At 48.2% G+C, this 17663-nt stretch overlaps 2 protein-coding genes across 2 annotated transcripts in view; both read right to left on the bottom strand.

Annotated features, from left to right (window-relative positions):
- Positions 1-6275, bottom strand: part of LOC144139049 (2-Hydroxyacid oxidase 1-like) — a 32001-nt gene extending 25726 nt beyond the window's left edge. Inside the window, exon 1 of the mRNA XM_077671540.1 lies at positions 4075-6275. Within this exon, the coding sequence (XP_077527666.1) occupies positions 4075-4250 (176 nt within the window). The 5' untranslated portion in view covers positions 4251-6275. The remainder of the gene's footprint in view (positions 1-4074) is intronic.
- Positions 6276-7462: 1187 nt separating this feature from the next.
- The window catches only part of LOC144138933 (glycine receptor subunit alpha-2-like), a 53460-nt gene continuing 43259 nt past the window's right edge, over positions 7463-17663 (bottom strand). Inside the window, exons 8-9 of the mRNA XM_077671449.1 lie at positions 10211-10351; positions 7463-9071 (exon numbers count right to left, since the gene is read on the bottom strand). Coding sequence (XP_077527575.1) covers positions 8769-9071; positions 10211-10351 — 444 coding nt within the window. The 3' untranslated portion in view covers positions 7463-8768. The remainder of the gene's footprint in view (positions 9072-10210; positions 10352-17663) is intronic.

Below are 17663 nucleotides of genomic sequence, written 5' to 3'. Positions count from 1 at the left end.
CTTTCACATTCTTACCCTCGGGGAAATGCGGGGAATTTTTCGGCCGTGTCTAGAGTGCCATCCGACGGTATTATAAGCACTGCACTATATCGACGTCCACCGGCGTTTTATAACAAATTTCCCGCGTCTGGCAGTACATCGCTCTAGATAACGTAAAGCTAGGCAATCTAACCTCAACTTAACAAAAGGTAACCTAACGCACAGAAAAAATCGTTTAAAACACCAAAACTAACCTGAGCCATAAAAATTACACTTCATTCAAATAATGAAAAAAAAAAACAACTGAGTCAAGAGCCGGTGCTGAACCACCGACTTTCGGATCAATAAGCTAAGACGGATCCTCTACACTAGAACGACTTTTTTTTGTTTATTGTCTACACTAGAACGACAGTTAGCACCGGCCAATGAGTCTACACTAGAACGACAGACTCATTGGCCGGTGCTAGCCTAGTGTTAAATATTCGAATGTCGTCGGACGGCACTCTAGCCATGCCTGCAACGATCAGCTAGAGTTCCGTCGGACGGCACTCTAGACACTGCGTTTTTTTCTTGCTCTCCTTCATGCTATCATCATAATCGTCAGAGAAGTCTGGCTTTTATGTAATGCTTTTCGTGGTACGCATGGGTGGCATCAGTGAGACACTGAATGCTTAGCTTTAAAACATTTCCTTCGGTACTTAAAATAGGTGTAATGGACGTGCTACGAGCTCTAGTACTGGTTTTTTAATTCAATTTCAATTTTCTGTCAACATCATTGATGTTTGCAAACATGGGCAAAAGGCCATTAATGTGGCTTGACTGGATCCATGCCCCCTACATGGCAGAAAGTGAGTGCTACAAAGGGCACGTAGATCTTTCGCAGGGTACATAAAATTCTTTTACAACACTGTCATATGATAAGGTGTGGGGCCCGGTGACTAAAGGAAGAGGAGCCTATACTCAAAGAGGGATTGGCCCGAGAAGAAGATGATGAAAGAAAAGACGAAGAAAAAGAAGAATCAGTTTACGGGATGACGAGGAGGATTTTTAAGGGACCAATGAAGAAGATACACAGGTTGATGGAAAAGGAGGAGGAGGTTAGCTGAACCAACAATTGGGAGCCTCACATGGTACGATGCGAGCTGAAGAGGTGGACGATGAAGTTGGAGTAGGGAGTGTGGAACGAGGTCTTGGTAGGAACGGTGGCAAGTTCGGGTCGAGCATCGGGGCTTCCAGGTGGTCATGCTACCCCCGCGGGACGAGAGATGACGGACCGTTATTGAGCCCCCTGAGTCCTGAAAGGGCCTTTTTCGTGAGATCGCACCGGCGGCATCGCACCGTTTGGCAGCGGGCAACTAGGAACCACCTATTACCAGCAGCGTCGCACTGCTAGCTTCTGCTGGGCCGTGCTGCTCAAGGAACCCGTGGCATCGCACCACGGTCATCCGGACCACTGAAGATCACCCCGCGCCATCGCGACGTGCTGCTACGTGCGTCAACGCGTAAGCCAACCGACCCACCGGGACACGTCATCGGCATCGCAGCGGTTGCGTCGTGGTACCGGCGGTAGAATTTGTTTGAATTGGGCATAGACAGTTAATGTGTTATAGGGACTTTTTGGCTTTAATCTTGATAGTGTGAGGTCGTGCTTGTTTTTTGTGTAGTGTTGTATGCATGTTTATTTGCTATGATCCTGTTTGTTTAAGGTTTGGTTTCCTAAATATATTGTGTGGACACCGAATACCTCAATCCGAGCCTCATTTTTTTGCCGCGTGAGACGGGTGACAAACACTCGGAGAACAAGGAAAATAAATAAATGAGGGACAATTTCCCTACAAAGAAAAAACGAAGCGTATAGTCCCTATGAGCTATCAAAAAGTTCCCAGTACAGAACACTTGATAAGAAACACATCATTACGTGTCAGTTTTGGAAACAACACAAAACGTGCCCATTGGCTTGAAAACCCACAATATCAAAAAAGGAAGACAAATGACAGTAAAGGTGTATAGCACAGTATAACAAAATCAACCAATCAAAAGAACATGTTAAGCAAATCCTTAAACGAAACGGTATAAATGTCCACGTTTTTCAACAAGAGAGAATTCGTCAAGCATTAAGGGTGAAGAAAATTTAAGCATTCGTTTTTCTTAGTTGGTGCGGCATGTGCTCACTTGCCATTGCTCGGTGTGAAGGATGTTATATGTATTAACGGTTTGTCGAAGTTCCGAGAGTTTCACCAGTACGTCGGTATTTTTATTTTTTTCTGTTTTGTAGTAACGTAACAAGTTATACCTGTAAAGCGGTTTTACATTTATTTTTGTATGTTTTTTAACAGAAACTATGTGTGAGACAAGTAATGCACTTTGCATATGATACATATCATATTTGTTTGTACTACGAGCAACTTATCAAGGCTTTCAAGCGTGGTTGTTCCCCATGGTAACGCAGCGTAATTCAATAACGAAGAAAAAAGAGAATTATAAATAATGACATTAACTGAAACTGAAAATGAAAGCAGTGCTGTCGCAGACTACCGGTCCCACTAGATAATTTTCCTATTATGTAGTAAATGTGCTTTTAAAAAGACATGTTCTCTGTGAAATATACACCTAGTATTTTGATGCACAGCCCACCTTAGATCTCGGTGTTGTTAATCTGTATGGGAAGAAACTTAAAATCTGTATGCCTCCGGCGAAAGAATATTGCTTTACTTGTATTTATATTTATCTTGAGGTCATTTATACAAACCCAGTTATTTGTAAGTTGCAACGTTTTGTTTGCCCATTTGGTTAAATGAACGCCTCATTTACCTCGAAAAACAAACTAGCGTTTTCGGCATATATGATATACTTCATCAGTATGATTTATCAATTTTACTGATTTCATTTACATAGAGGATAAAAAGAAACGGACCAAGTACGCTCCCTTGGGGAACACCTGACTTCACGTGCTTTACTTTAGAGTGGTTGCGTTTAACATCATCATACTGAGAGCTATGTTGCAGGTATGAGGATAATAAAGAAAATACATTACCACAAAATACCTAACGCTCAAGTTTAAGAAGCATATCATGATTATAACAGCATTTTTTTGGACATGAAGTCCAAAAAAAATGCCGAGAACCATATTTTTATTTTCGAAATTTTCAAGTACATATTAATTCGGTCGACATGTCCTCGCGAAAACCGCGTTGGGACGAGGTCAATATTTGGAAAGGATCACCAAAGGAAGTTAAACGTTTCAGAATTATTTTTCCAGACCCTTTGAAAAAACAGGTGGTATAGATATCGAGCGGTAATTATAAAATTCGTTCTAATTTCTTTCTTGTAGGTTACTGTTACTCTTGCAAGTTGCATGCTAGCTGTATATATACCGGTTGAAGTCCATAAAGACATATGTAACTTCTGTGGGATCAGTGGAATCAAAAAAGATCGAGTTTTGATTGCGTGAATTCATGAAGAACAGGTTATTTTTATGGCTTGTGAATATCGGGGCTATAGACAAAAAGTGATCATTAAAGGCATTAGCCATAAGACCTTAAACAGGCATAATTCATAAGACATTAAACACCTAATCTCAGTTTTCTTCCATGTGTGGCACGGGTATAAAAAGCGTATTTGTATCCCTAAGAGACATTTAACTTCATTACGTTTGTTTCTACCGGATTGCAGATTAATATGCATGCACTGCAGACGCAAGAATGATTCATTTAAACAAAGCTGAAACTCCGATAAATCAACAGGTTTTTCACCAAAGCGGAAGCATAGATTTAAAAAAGTGGCAAGATATAGGGCAGTGCGAAAAATGCAAGGTGATTTAACAAAACTTGTTGGGGGGCTAGTTGGTTCATTATTCTTCAAATGGTTAGCGCAAAAAACCAAAGACGACACACAAGAAAGAACACAGGTTCTGTGGTTCTAGACCCTCGTTCGCTGTCTGCCTCTTTACACTTCTATAAAACATCGTAAAGCGTCAGTATGCAAAATTGAAGTTTGTACACCGTTCATCCCAACGAAGATTGGAGAGGAGGATGACTGAAGCTAACCTGAGCGTCCCTTGTTAGAGCAGCGTGATTAGAGAAACATGCAACGTACCTCTTGAAGGCGAGCTTGTTTTCGGCAAGCGTCTGCTCCTGGTCAGCGCCCATCGTGTAGTAGGCCCGGGGTCCAGGGTCCAGTTTTGCCACCGCCATCCTTTCGATGTCTTCCAAGGTTTTCACCTTTAGCTCCGGTATCGTCGAAGTAGGAGCTGCGACGCCATGGGCTCCCATGGTTGCAACTGAGCTTTCGCTGAATACTCGCAAGGCAGTAGTCGCACTCGAGGTTGCCTATCACTTACAAATGCACACAAACTTGAGTCCCCGTTGCACTTCGCTCAGCTCCGCCAAAAACAGTCTCTTACACTAGACATGCATTTTTCTAGAGCTAAAACTTGTCCACGCAGGCGTATTTTCTTCGTACCTGACTGCAGCGGGATCTCTATGGAGGTTCCTTTTGGGGGGACCGAAATTCTCAACTTTAGTGATCAATGGTTCCTCAAAGTGCGTTCACTGCTGCTCTCAACCTTCTTATCTGCCTTCTTATCTGCAAATCTCTTACCTTATCTTATGTCATCACCTTCTTATCTTCAAAGCCCACTGACGCTGAACATATTGGCAACGCACCTCTTTCCCTATGTCGTACGTTTGCTAAAGAATGGTCACCAATCCGAGGACCGTGATTCCTCCACTCCGGGCACCCCTCGCAACATAAAAAACGCTCAGCTCAAAACTATCTCCCCGTAGGGACAGCTAAGTCTTCGTCAAACTGCCTCACCCTCTCTTGCCTGTTCTTTTTCGTTGTCCCGTCAGCGTGATCGCTTTCTTTGATGTTAGATAGTCAAGGAGATTGACTGCTTCTTCACAACATGCTCATTCGCCTGCCTTGAGACTAGAGACCCTAATCATTACCTGTACAGGCAACGCGTGTTAGCGCCATCCAACTTATTGCGCAGGCTACAAAGTGACAACGCACTACAGACCATAGTGGGAAAGTGTCCGTTGCCCTTTTCCACGTGCACATTCAACGTGGTTCCTGATTCGTTCAATGAACCTGCTTGCTCCCGGCATTTGCAGGTGCGGCCTCGTTCACGAACGACGATCGACAATTGCCACTTCGCGCTCTTAAAAACACCCGCCACCTGAATCACGCATGTAAAACAGTTGTGCGGACCAGCTTTGCAAACGCACGTGGTGTGTGCTTTCCTTTTTACTGTTTCTCCTATCCCGCAAAACTGTAAACACTGCGACCGGAAATTTAGATAAAATCAATTAATGTATTCACAGCTGTGTAGCGCAGACTTTAGCGACGCGGACGATGACTGCTGAGGTTAATGTACGCTGGCTCAACAGCCTTGACTAGAGGAGTCGGGCGCTTTTATTTTCATCGCGTTCCCTGGCGGCGGGGAGGCAAAAATACTGATAAGTTGACTGTTCACACTTCCAATGGTTTTCTGCAAACTGCCTGCAGCGAGAAAATGTTATCTACAGTTGACAGCTGATAGCTTTAGCATAGCCGGAAATTACTGTGATTACCAGTACTGCCACCATACGTGAGTCAAATCGCCACCCGGAAAAGTAGGCACTGCCGGAACCACAGCATGCGTAAAGGGCGGATAGAAACGCTACAGCAACCGCTCCCTTCTCTTTCCTGTCCCTCCAGTATACGCATGGTATGCGTCAACCTCCGGCTATAAGTAGTGCTAGCTTGTGGTAATATTGGACGCTGGAGGGAAATGAGGCAATAACCCACCGCGGTGGCTCGGTGGCTAAGGCATTGTGCTGCTGAGCACGAGTTCGCGGATTCGATTCCTGGCCGCGGCGGCCGCTTTTCTGATGGAGGCGAAATGCAAGAACGCTCGTGTGTACGAGATTTCGGCGCACGTTCAATATTCCCAGGTGGTCAAACTTAATCCGGAGCCCTCCACTACGGCGCGTTAAACCCCCACAATCAATCAATCAATATGCAATAGCAACATAATCAACACAAAGTTCCCAGCTAACGCACTGATATTTATAAGCTATGCCCGATAAGCTGAATAAATCTTTTTCATTCTAGCAATGCGTTTCTCGGAAAAGCACACACGCTAGTGGTAGATGCTTGTAAAGGGCAAAGGAAATCAAATTTTGGAAGCTTAACTTCCCGAAGCATCGTCTGGGCTGAGGAGCAGCATCATTGTGGTGGGTCCCCTGGTTGATTTGGACCACCTGCAGATCCTTAACGCACGCCGAAGTCTGGACACACGTGTTTCCTCTTTTCGAGCCCATCTGAAAAAAAAATTGGCTGATGATTACGATCATAATTCTATTCTATTCTATATTAAGAAATAAAATTATATTCTATTCTATTCTATTCTATTCTATTCTATTCTATTCCATTCTATTCTATTCTATACCCCCTAGTGTGTAATCAGAGCAAAGCGTGAACTGCAGTTTTCTCGACGCTGGAGCATCGCTGCAGCTTCGGCGGTGCACGCCTCTTTATTGTGGCATCGGCGGCGCTTTTCTTCTCCTCCGGCAGCACTTTCTTCATCTTAGGAAGTGATTGCGTCACCGGCGAACGCACGATTGCGCTCGCTACTCTGGCGTTATCTCGTAAGATGTGGCTGCCGCGGAGCACGTGTCGCGCGGCACCCTCGGTATACCGCGCTCCCTCACACACGTTCTCCATACTCTCCACCTCCGCTTTCGTCCTCGCTCTATCATTGGTGTTCTCTACGTTGTCGCGGTTACAACGAGGCCGACAGCGAGGGACACTGCGAAACCACAGGACCGAGCACTTAGAAGCTGCGCTCTAAAACACCCCCTGCGGAACTCGCGCCCTTGCTCTCAGCAGCCGCTGAACCACGGCGTGGGGTTTTCGGAGCTGTCTTTAGGGATTGAATAAATTATTATCGCTGGCTTTAGCGCTGCATTCAGGGCGACTGTCACTTTTGCGAGTGCATCTATTCGAGTCTAAACTCAATGATCACTCGTGGTCATAACACCAATTTTGAAACTGTGTATTTGGAAGTAGCATGAAGTAGTTTAATTAGAGTCTAAGCGCAAGACTTGAACACATAGGCTGGCGAAAAACTCGAGATCGTTAATTGTAAAGCAAAAATCCAACGTTAATTCACAAGAGTTTAATTCAAATGTAATCAAATGCCCTTGTTTCATCTCTAGGGGAGGTGCAACAGCAGAAATTTTCTTCCTTTGTGGGTGAACGCTTACAATTCCGTACGTTACAATGACGCAGTTCAATATTTCTACCAGAAGGCAGGATAAATATTTGCAACGACGGTATTTGCTGTTGAGTTTGGTTTAAAGAAACTTCGTATCTTCCCTTCAAATTAGGCGGAGCGGCGATGTACTGGCGGCAAGAAGCGCGAACACGTTGAGGGGGTATTCAAGTAGTCATAGCTACGTAATAATATTAGTTTCTGAAATAATGGCAATTTTCTTTGCTGAATGTGTGAGGGAGTTTCCCTTATTTCAATGGAAGTGTAATGGCTATGAATTTGAAAGAACAATACTCGATATATAGAAACATTTTATTCGTCGTTGATTTGTTTGAAGAGGTGCCCGAAATCCTTGTTCACAAATCACTCTTTATGCATTGCCATTCAACGTATTTCTAAGTACATTACTAAGTATGTCCACAAGTTGAACATACCACAGCACGCACACAAAAGTGCGGCTGACTTAACCTGCGCTCTTCAGCGAAGAAATTGAGCTGAAGTGATTCGAGCACAAACACGGCGACGCTACGAATGCAAACCATGGCATGCAAACTCGTAAATCTGATTGCTCCCGTTCCCGTCCCCTTCAGTGCATCTGCTGTACGGTGAAAAGACAAATTTTCCCTAGTGCAGGAAGACGCCTCGTGTCTCGCAAGAAAACTGATGCCTTTCCTTGTTAGTTAAAATTAGGTGGATGCTTAGAACTTTCTAAGACTCTGAACGCAGAAACCTTGTTCGACCTTCTGGTCATCTGTTGTTAAAGTTTTTGTTGAACTTTCGCGGGCGCGCCCTTGAAATTTGAACAGCCTGCTTGTGACGTGTGCGCAACGGACGGGACAATAGAACACCTCTTATGTCACTGTGCCCGGTTTGCGACGCAGAGACTGCACCTGTCAACCGCTCTCCGCAAACTCGACAACCAGCCAGTAACCGGTTCGTCTATCCCAGTTTACAAAGAAGAGGCGCGCTTATTTCCTGCAGTCTCACCATATAACTACAAGTCGGCTCACCATCACGTCTGCTCGATTAGAGGGCGTATGTTCTACACCCATCAACCTAAGATTTCTTGTAACTCAAAACAACATTGGTGGCAGCGTTTATCCTCTATTGGACATTGTGTACGTCCCATAAGCACTGCGGTGATGTCATTACCTCTATAAAAAGCCCTTAGCCCCACCGTACTATACAAGCGCCTCCACGTGACCTATTTAGTATCAGCTAACGTATACTTAAAAACGCATATGGAGGCCTGGAAGTATAACTAGGAAGTGATGACTAAACTTCTCACGTTCTAACAATCGACACATTGAGCTTCACAGCCACATACAGTGATCATTTCGAAAACTCCGGTTAAAAGTAAGTCGAAGTATTCTTTGACTTAGATTGGTCCTGTTGGCGACAGTCTTCAGATGGTAACGTGATACAAAATGTACACAAAGTGAATTTTTCTCGAGCACCATATTTTGGCAGATAATCCTGGCGGTCAAAGTGACCGAAGTTTTTTCGTTGTCTCAGAATATTTTGTCGCTCTCTAGTATCGAAGTTTGCCAGGTAGATAGTGAGCCCAGTACGCGATCATGAAGAGGATGAACGCCGATGGAAACACGGCCCGGGAAACGCTGTCGAAGACGTTCGAGCTGGTGACGCTCAAGAATTTGAACTTTGCGAACAGGGCGAAGATCCTATGAGGCTGCTGCAGAAGGTCGGGCAGCCTGGCCGGAGCTGTTGCTGGTAGCGTTCGCTGGGACACGCTCGATCCCATGGAGTCGGCCGATCCCAAGAGGTCGTTTTCTGTTATGTCCTCTTCGGACATACCGCCATCGCCTTGGAAGCCCTGCACCAAGCGTCACGAATAACACTGCGTCCACAGAAAGACATTTTAGGCGCGAATGACTGCCAGTTAGCGACGTCGGCTCAGCTTTGGTATAGCTACGTTTATTCGCAAAAGTCTAAATGATGCGTCGTTTTTTTTTTTCTGGAACACGCTAAATATTTCTACACCATCGAAATTAATCAGGAGCCTTCCATTATGGCGCACCTTGAAGCCCGGGTGTTGGTTCAGCGACAAAAATACCCGTTAATTTTAATACGTAACTGCATATTGTGCTGCGAACAGAATTACTTTAAAGTGGCGGAAAGGGCGGGACTGAATTATGGTTTATTTTTACAAGGTTATGAAAACTAGACACCAGATTTAAAGGAGCCATGAAGAGAAAATACAACTTCGTTTAATTTGAAAAAACTAGGATTCCGTATCTCATTCAGCTCCATTAGAGCCAAGAAAGATGTTTTTTTACCGAAATAATGCAAGAAGTATTTAAAAACTTGCCAATTTTGCGCCACAGTGACGTGTATGAGCAAGAATGACGTCATAAGGGCCAACAATAAAACGTAATTTTGAGTGCGTTAACTGCACGTTAGCATTCAAGTGATGCGGTCAAATGGACCTAGAGGCCCCATTACAGGCGTCCAGTCATCTTTCGTCGCGACAAGTCAGTTAGGCGGCCGCCAATCGCACAAACAATGTTCCGTGACGTCATAGAAAAGTTGCGGGAAATTGGCTAGGAGGTCGCGACTGCTTCACACGTTCTCTTTCATATCTCCGCTATTTGCTCGAAGATTGCGATGATATTGGTATCATTGTTATCGTGACTAAGCAGTCTTTCTAATAAACCAAACTTGCATTTTGTCTTCATGGCTCCTTTAAGCATACGGAGCTTTTTTCAAGCAAGCCTTTTTTGTAAGACATTTAATACCACGAAAAGTAAAGAAAAGTACCTCTTACAGCGACATCCACCCTTTAAAGCCCATGCACCCTTTAATTGTTCAAAGCTTTTGGCGACTCGTCTCATAACCTAGATGTAGCCGGCGTAAAAGTTCATACACGTAAGATATCAGGTGCCATATGCTAATGCAAGCTATAGAGAAAGAAAACGCACAAAGTGGGGTGTCAGTCGATGCCGAAATACTCACGATGCGTGTAGATTTGACGTATTGGTACGCCACAGCATACTCGAGCAGCGAAGCGAAGACGCTAATGAGGCAGGCGAATAGCCAGATGTCGACGGCCTTCACGTAGTCGACGGGTGGAAGCGCGGTACGGGACTGCACCACCTGGGGGTCACAATGTGATGCGGCTGAGTGCTAACGGCACGATGACCTCGTCCACGGTTCGTTCTCACGCTTTAAAGCGGCCACGAAGACAAAATGCGACTGTGGTCAGTTTGAAAATGGCAGCATATCCATTGCGTGGATGATGGCGAGGGTGCGGAGTACGGTGACTCGAAATGAAATCCAAGTTGCGCCCCGAGTGACACCTGATTGTCGTACCGACCGTCATTCTATTTGAGCCGTGAATTGCACCTTGGTTATTCCCGAAATGAAACTGCAATTCACGGCTCAAATCGAATTTCGCTTGACTTTCGCTTGATAGTTGTGTGCGCACGGATGGACGCGGGCGGACATTGGGAGGTCCTAAGGTACTCCGCACTGTTACAGGTGAGGGAGTAAGCCGTTTGACTCTCGGGTGCTAACTCACAGTCGTAGTCCAATGGGTAAGATGACTGACGCTAACTCTGTCTGGTCTACCAGACACAGGCTCGAATCATGCCGGTGCCTGTGTGATTTTTTGCGATTGTAAATGCTATGCGCACGGACGCGGACGGACATTGTGCGGTCCTAAGGTACTCCGCAGCTAAAAGTCTCGGGCCATCTTCACTAACGTGAATCCTGGTGCGGAGCGAAGCGTGCGGTGTATAAGTGTACTGTTGGCGCTTTGGTGTTTTCGCCAACGGAGATGAGACTGTTGGCGTTTACAGGTATGCAGATTTGATGTAAAAGCCTCTTGTCTTTGAAGCACCAAGCAATCTAGCGCGAGGCGTAAACGAGTGTGCCGGCTTTTTTTTTTTTGGTACCCGTTTACGAAGAGCTCCAGCGCGTGACGTAAACGAGTGTCCCGGTGCTTTTTTAGTACGCGTTACGTCCTATGGCGAAGAGTGAACGAGTTTCCCGGTGTTTTAATACCATGACTTCATAAGACGATGATTACGACGACGACAGGAGACGCCAACAGCCCTAGCCCCCTAAGGGACTTCGCCCCTAAAACTAGCCTTTCTCTCAACCCGCAGACCCGTTCCAGCCGCGAAAGACATTCTTTACCAAAAGAACACAATAAACACTCAAAACTTTTAATATTTTGCTCTAGAAAGGGTGACACTATTGGGGGTAGCCCTAAACACGCAGTTATCAGCGTGTTTTCTAGAGTAACCAGAGGCCTTACTGAAATCGTCCAGTGAACTTTCCTCGCGGCGGCTTAGGTTCGCGGCCGCCTACCGCGCGAGCAATATTCTGTGAAGTCATAGAGAAACCGTTAGAAACGGCTGAAGAATCACCACTACTCCGTCTTTTTTCAGTAATAATTGCATCATTAGGTTAAGAGCACTTTTTGGGCTCGCCCGGTAGTCGTAGCTCGCTAACGGTCGATGCGGCTGCCGAAATCAGCAGCGCAGCGAGATAACTGATCCAAGTAGAGCCTGGTGTACCGTCGTCAGGGGGTCACGCCGAGGCTTCGAAAACCACGCGGTTTAACTTGTCATGACCGTTCGAACCTCGTGAACCGCTGGCTCTTCTCATACATCTCCCAGTTGTTTAGCGCAAAGAAAACTGCAGGTACACGCCAAGCAAAATCTGCGTATATAACCGGCAGCCCCCCGTTCATCCAGTTAGGAACGCGCGTTGCGTTGGTTTTTAAAATAGTAAGCGAAAAAAAAAGCGGCCCCGCAAGAAAACAATGGCGCGTTCTGAATGCCGCAAGAAGGCTCCAGTCACGCAAGAAAAAATTTGTCAGCTCGAAATGGCGCAGAAAGGCTCCAGCATGCAAGAAAAAAATTACGCGCTCTAAATGACGCAAAACAGCTCCAGCATACGAAATTAAAGCAAGCTGAAAAAGAATAGAGCTCCCGCTGGCGCAGCTTCAGGTAGGGAGCGCGCGACCACTACGAAGGCGGGAAATTTGAAATGCATTGTGTGGCAGCAGTGAGCCCATTATGGCGAATCACTGCTCTGCACTTCCGCCAGCTTTCATATTGATTGGAACGGCATTAATTTTTTTTTCAAGTTTGCAATATGATTGTTATACTTGTTATTTGGACTAAGCAGGCTTTTTCATGAACCAAATTTGTGTTTTTTGTTCGTTGCCCCTTTAAAAACGCTTCTTCCCCTTCGATGCCCGTTGTCTTAATATTTATTGAAAATGCACAGCAACAGGCCATGTGTATAGTACATGCTCCTTTCCTGCGAAATTTGCTGTCGCTCACTGGTGACCCCCGCCGAGAATAAACTCCGCAGTTAGGCCGAAATCGGTCAGTAAATCAGCTTCGAATTGAAAGATTTCCCTTGCCTTAAGATTCTTTCATCGCGTAAAATTTTACCTTGTCACTAGGTCACAGCACACCATGGTGACGATTATGGTGTATGAATTTGAAAGATAGCGCACGGCTGACTTTGGACTAAAAACTTCAGCGTATTTTCCGCTTTTCTAAAAACCAACTGAGGACTCGTTCGAAGACGATGGCCAGCGAAACTCTGTAGAAGCGTCACACACATCCTACTCGCAATTGCTTGAAACGTACGCAGCGTAAGTCCAGCTCAAGCAGGGTATAACAAGTTGTTTTGGTCTTTCACGCGACCTTCTCGCGTGTGTAGCTTTGGGTGCAGTTATCTTCGTGATGTTCTTTTCCCCGGGGCTTCTCCTCCAAGCCGCCGTAGCGCTGAGGATCTGACCCCGGGTATCCTCAACCGACAAACCCAGCCTCCGATACAAAAACTGCACATTTATTTACAGCCCGGCGGGCGGCTAAGAAACAGGACTCGTGCGGAGCCCGAAGACGACGGGCCGAGCTCTCCTGCGCCCGGACCGCGTCTCTCTCGTCTCATCTTCCCTTCCTCCTGCCGCTGACGTCCGGGGAAGAAGGAAAAGCCAGTCGTCTTCGTCGGTGGCCATCCCATGTGGTGGCGGTTAAGACATCTGGTGCGAGCAGGCGCGGACTTCCTCGGAATGCGCGGCGTTTCAAGGCGCCGCGCGACACGTGCATTTCATTTGTGCGCTGCTCGTCCCAGGGCCCCCGCCAGTTCGTGCGTCGAAGCGCCCGACACCTCCACCGCCACTGTGAAACATAACTTCAGGAATGTTTCACACACCACACACATTTTTCGCAGGTGCACCCTCGGTCCTTCAATTGCCAATACAACAACCAGCATGGCCAGTGCCCCTTGACCCTGGCTACAGGTCACCATGAAAAATAGCCACAATCCTCATCTAGCTCATTCAGAGCGAACGGCCTTTAAAAGGCGGTACGCACCGGCCGTCGTCGTCCGAAAACGCCCTTGCCATGCGCCGCACACCCTCACACAACAGTATCAGGGGCCCCTCTCCTCCTTGCTTTCTCGCTCGAGAAGGCACCGGTGCTGGCTGGACGGCATGCGTTGCAACCAAGCTGCACTCAGGTGAAGCTGACCGACGCTTTCGCCTCTTTCTGGGCGAACCCTCGGGATCGGCCGCTTCTGCGCTCGGAGCGCCGTGCTGCCCAACGCACCGTTGGTCAGCGTAAGCAGCAAAGGGCTGCTTAGCGGTCACATTACCGCTGACACTGACTGTCTGTTCAGCTACGCCTGCAGTCCTACCTGCAACTGCCTGGGGTTGCATTACATAAGCAACCGTACACTGATTTACACTTTCCTCTTTCAATTCGTTGGAGCTCCCCATGGCAGTCACATTTTCGGGTCTCGACATTTGGGGACCTCCAGAAACACTAGATGCAGTGCCCGCAACACCAACTGCATCCGATTCCTCGCGCGATTCCCGTGCTGCTGCATCCTGCAAAGCAACTGGCCGCTCGCCCACGCTCCCAGAACGTTCTCTGTCTCCGAAGGCGGCGACACGCTTAACTGAAGCCAGCCCCAGCCTCTTCAGAACGGTTGATTTAACAACTGCATAGTTGCTCCTCTTCATTGTGTGCGAACCCTCACGTTCGGCCGCTGTTGAACCACCGTTCAAGCACAAAGCGACGTTCTCTACCACACACCGTTGTGTGACGCAAGGAGCAGTGAGGGGCTCATCGGCAACATGAACACGAACATGCGACGCAGCGGAGCCTGTCTCTCTTGCCATCAGCTTCTTCACGGGCATGCGCACACTCTCATTCACCCTTTCCTGCCTGTCATTTCCCCATGCAGCCTCGCGCGTAACTCCTTCCTTCACCTCCACCTTCATTTCGGTGAAGCTTTCTACGCGGGATCCTTCACTATCCTGCTCCCTGCTTGCAGAAAATCTGAGCGCCCACGAAGGAACGTGCGCCACTATCCTATCTTCGCCTTTCCCGCGCAACTCTAATCGTGCCGGATCCCGCGAAACAAGACGCTCACGCACGCCCAATGAATGGGTTCCACCTCGCACATCTTTCGGCGTACTGGCGCACCCCAGTCCACTCTCTACCTCAGCGCTTAACATTACTCGTTGAGCAATCGGTGAGGCAGAAACATTGTTAGCTCTCTTAAAGCGTTCCCTCTTGGAACGTTCCGCCGCTAACTCTGCCTCAGCGATTCTCAACTTCGCCTGCAATAGCGCCCTCTGCTCAGCGAACGATATGGCTGACGTAATTCTGACGCTCGCTGCCTCGTCAACCCTCACAGTCAGCTCCATCTCACCATACCTAGCTAACCGTCCGCCATTATCTCGGGGCTGCTCATGAAGCACCCCCTACATGCCATGGTGAGCCACGCACCCAGGATCAAGAGAGGCACTGACCTGCATAGTTCGGTGCTTGTGGTGATGGGCTGGATCCGTCGAGGTGGCTATCCGTATCCACGCGGCGCCGGCTGCGTTCTCCTTCTCGGGGCTGCAGGGGTGATCCGGCTCCTTCCGATGAGGCGTCCGCACGCGACACTAGAAGTCACCGCCTTCTGCCGTGGCCAGCTCACTCACTGCTCCAGCCGTTCCTCAATCAGTGGGCTGCTGGTGACTCCACTGACCGCTGGTCAAGCTGCTTCTCCGCCGCTCAGCATGCCGCAGAGATTCCCTCGGTCGCCGTTGAGAAGTCCGTTGAGCGCCGATCGAGCCGCTTCTCCGCCAGGCTGGCGAGCTCGCTGCTCCCGCCGATCTCGTTCAGCAGACCGCGATTTCTCGACGAGCACCGTCCGTCGAGGGCCTGTCTTGCCCGCCGGCTGGCTGAGTCATCGCTGTTGAAGATCCTGCCGACTGCGCCAGTTAACTTCGTGGGTGTTCTTTTCCCCGGGGCTTCTCCTCCAAGCCGCAGTAGCGCTGAGGATCTGACCCCGGGTATCCTCAACCGACAAACTCAGCCTCCGATACAAAAACTGCACATTTATTTACAGCCCGGCGGGCGGCTAAGAAACAGGACTCGTGCGGAGCCCGAAGACGACGGGCCGAGCTCTCCTGCCCCCGGACCGCGTCTCTCTCGTCTCATCTTCCCTTCCTCCTGCCGCTGACGGCCGGGGAAGAAGGAAAAGCCAGTCGTCTTCGTCGGTGGCCATCCCATGTGGTGGCGGTTAAGACATCTGGTGCGAGCAGGCGCGGACTTCCTCGGAATGCGCGGCGTTTCAAGGCGCCGCGCGACACGTGCATTTCATTTGTGCGCTGCTCGTCCCAGGGCCCGCGCCAGTTTGTGCGTCGAAGCGCCCGACAGGTACCATATAGACTACGGTGAGCACGAGATCGCTGTGTGTTCATTCGTTATTTCCACGACACCGACATACCCCATCTAGTCACCAATGCTGGTTCTGTAGCGGGGTTCACGCCAACTCGAGTAGTGAGCGGCTATAAATTAACGCACTACCTCTTCCGTGGATCAGGCCACAAAATATAGTTCATCTTTATTCTGTGGTCTGAACCTCAGGATTTTGTTCTGCTTTGAGCTAAAAGGGGTTTGTCCAACAGCTTCCGTGGCGCAGTGGTAGAGTCTAGGGTTTCCGGCACTAACACCCTGGGTTCTAGTCCAACCAGTTATGTAGTTTTTCCTTTTATAACATCGAAGCTGTTTAGGAAATTGTAAATTTCCGTGTCCACCGCCTTAGCATAGCAAGAAATTGCCGAGCACTCCCACGTGAGTGCAGGCCTCGCGGCGACCACCCAGCGTCCCCTGCGCACGCTTGTCAAGCCAAGCATACCCACTTAAGTAGATCGTCAGGATGGGCAAAAAAAAAACTCCAGTGGTCGCCGTAGTCATGGGAACACTTCCTTGGAACAAGAAGGACTCCAACGTTCAGCGTAATCGAGGCAACACTTGCTCGAAACGAGAAAGACACGTCATAGCTTACGGCAAATGATTATAACTTCAAAGTGAAGTGCAAGAACCTCACACTTTTATGAACAATGATGGAGTAAGGTCGTCGCGGAAGCGAAGTAGAAGCAAATTGGCTGCAATCACGGACTTAAACCTTCATGGTATTCGTGAAGATTCCACTTTAGCGTTAGTGGAAGCTGCCTTCATTTTCTGCGGTAACCGGTTCTTTCAAGTCGATTCTACGCATTATTTATGTAAGGAAGCGTGGATTGGTATCGTTTATTTTGCTTTATACAAACAAGGATCAACTATGCCCCGGCACGGTGCGCAGAATAAACCTGCGGTCTCGTCCACTGAAAAATGCTGCACATTATCCTGTGTTCACGATCATCATCCACTTGTCCACAGAATAGGCACTTCCGTAAATTAACCGTAACTAGCTTCTCTGCGAATGCCCCGCTAGGACACGAGCCATTTTCCTTCCCTGTACGGTCGGGAACGAGAGGTTTCACCGCAAACCACAGCGATTTTGGCACTCTCAGTTTAGGCTGCCGAATTTTTTTAGATGCGAGGCATCTCTTGCTCTCGGTATGTCCCTACGTTGCCGTCGTCGTCGTCGTCGTCGTCGCGGCGTTGTCCGCACGCTCACTGCACATGCGCAACTCTCCTCCGTTTTTCTCTCCGACAGCTGTGCGCAACACTCTCATTCCGTCTCATTATCATAACAGTTGCTCGTGTGCGCTTCGCTGCTCGGGGTGCGCCATGTGTGCGCACTCTCACTCCGTCTCATTATCATAACAACAGCTGCGCGTGTGCGCTTCGCTGCTCTGGGTGCGCGCATGTGTGCGCATGCGCGCGAATCCCTCCCCCCCCCCTCCCGGCTCCTCTCCTTTCAAAAGCGGGAATATAAGCGGGGGAGCGCACGGTGCCGGATCAGTCCAGCGCTCGCTCTCGCACTTGACTTGACTTTGCTTGACTATACCTCTGTGCAAGATCTTCCGATGAAGACGTGATGGAAGCGACAGTCCCTTCAGCGAGTGGACTGACGCAATCCAATACCAGCGTCAGTCCAAACGTTCCCCCCTGATGCGTCGCATCACATCAGGGTTCCCTCGGGGGAAGATGGG

This window comes from Haemaphysalis longicornis, unplaced genomic scaffold, assembly GCF_048455015.1.
Source record: "Haemaphysalis longicornis isolate Haplotype H1 unplaced genomic scaffold, Haemaphysalis longicornis Haplotype H1 scaffold_5, whole genome shotgun sequence".
In the NCBI taxonomy this organism is placed as follows: Eukaryota; Metazoa; Arthropoda; class Arachnida; order Ixodida; family Ixodidae; genus Haemaphysalis; species Haemaphysalis longicornis.
This window is presented reverse-complemented; position numbering and strand designations above follow the sequence as displayed.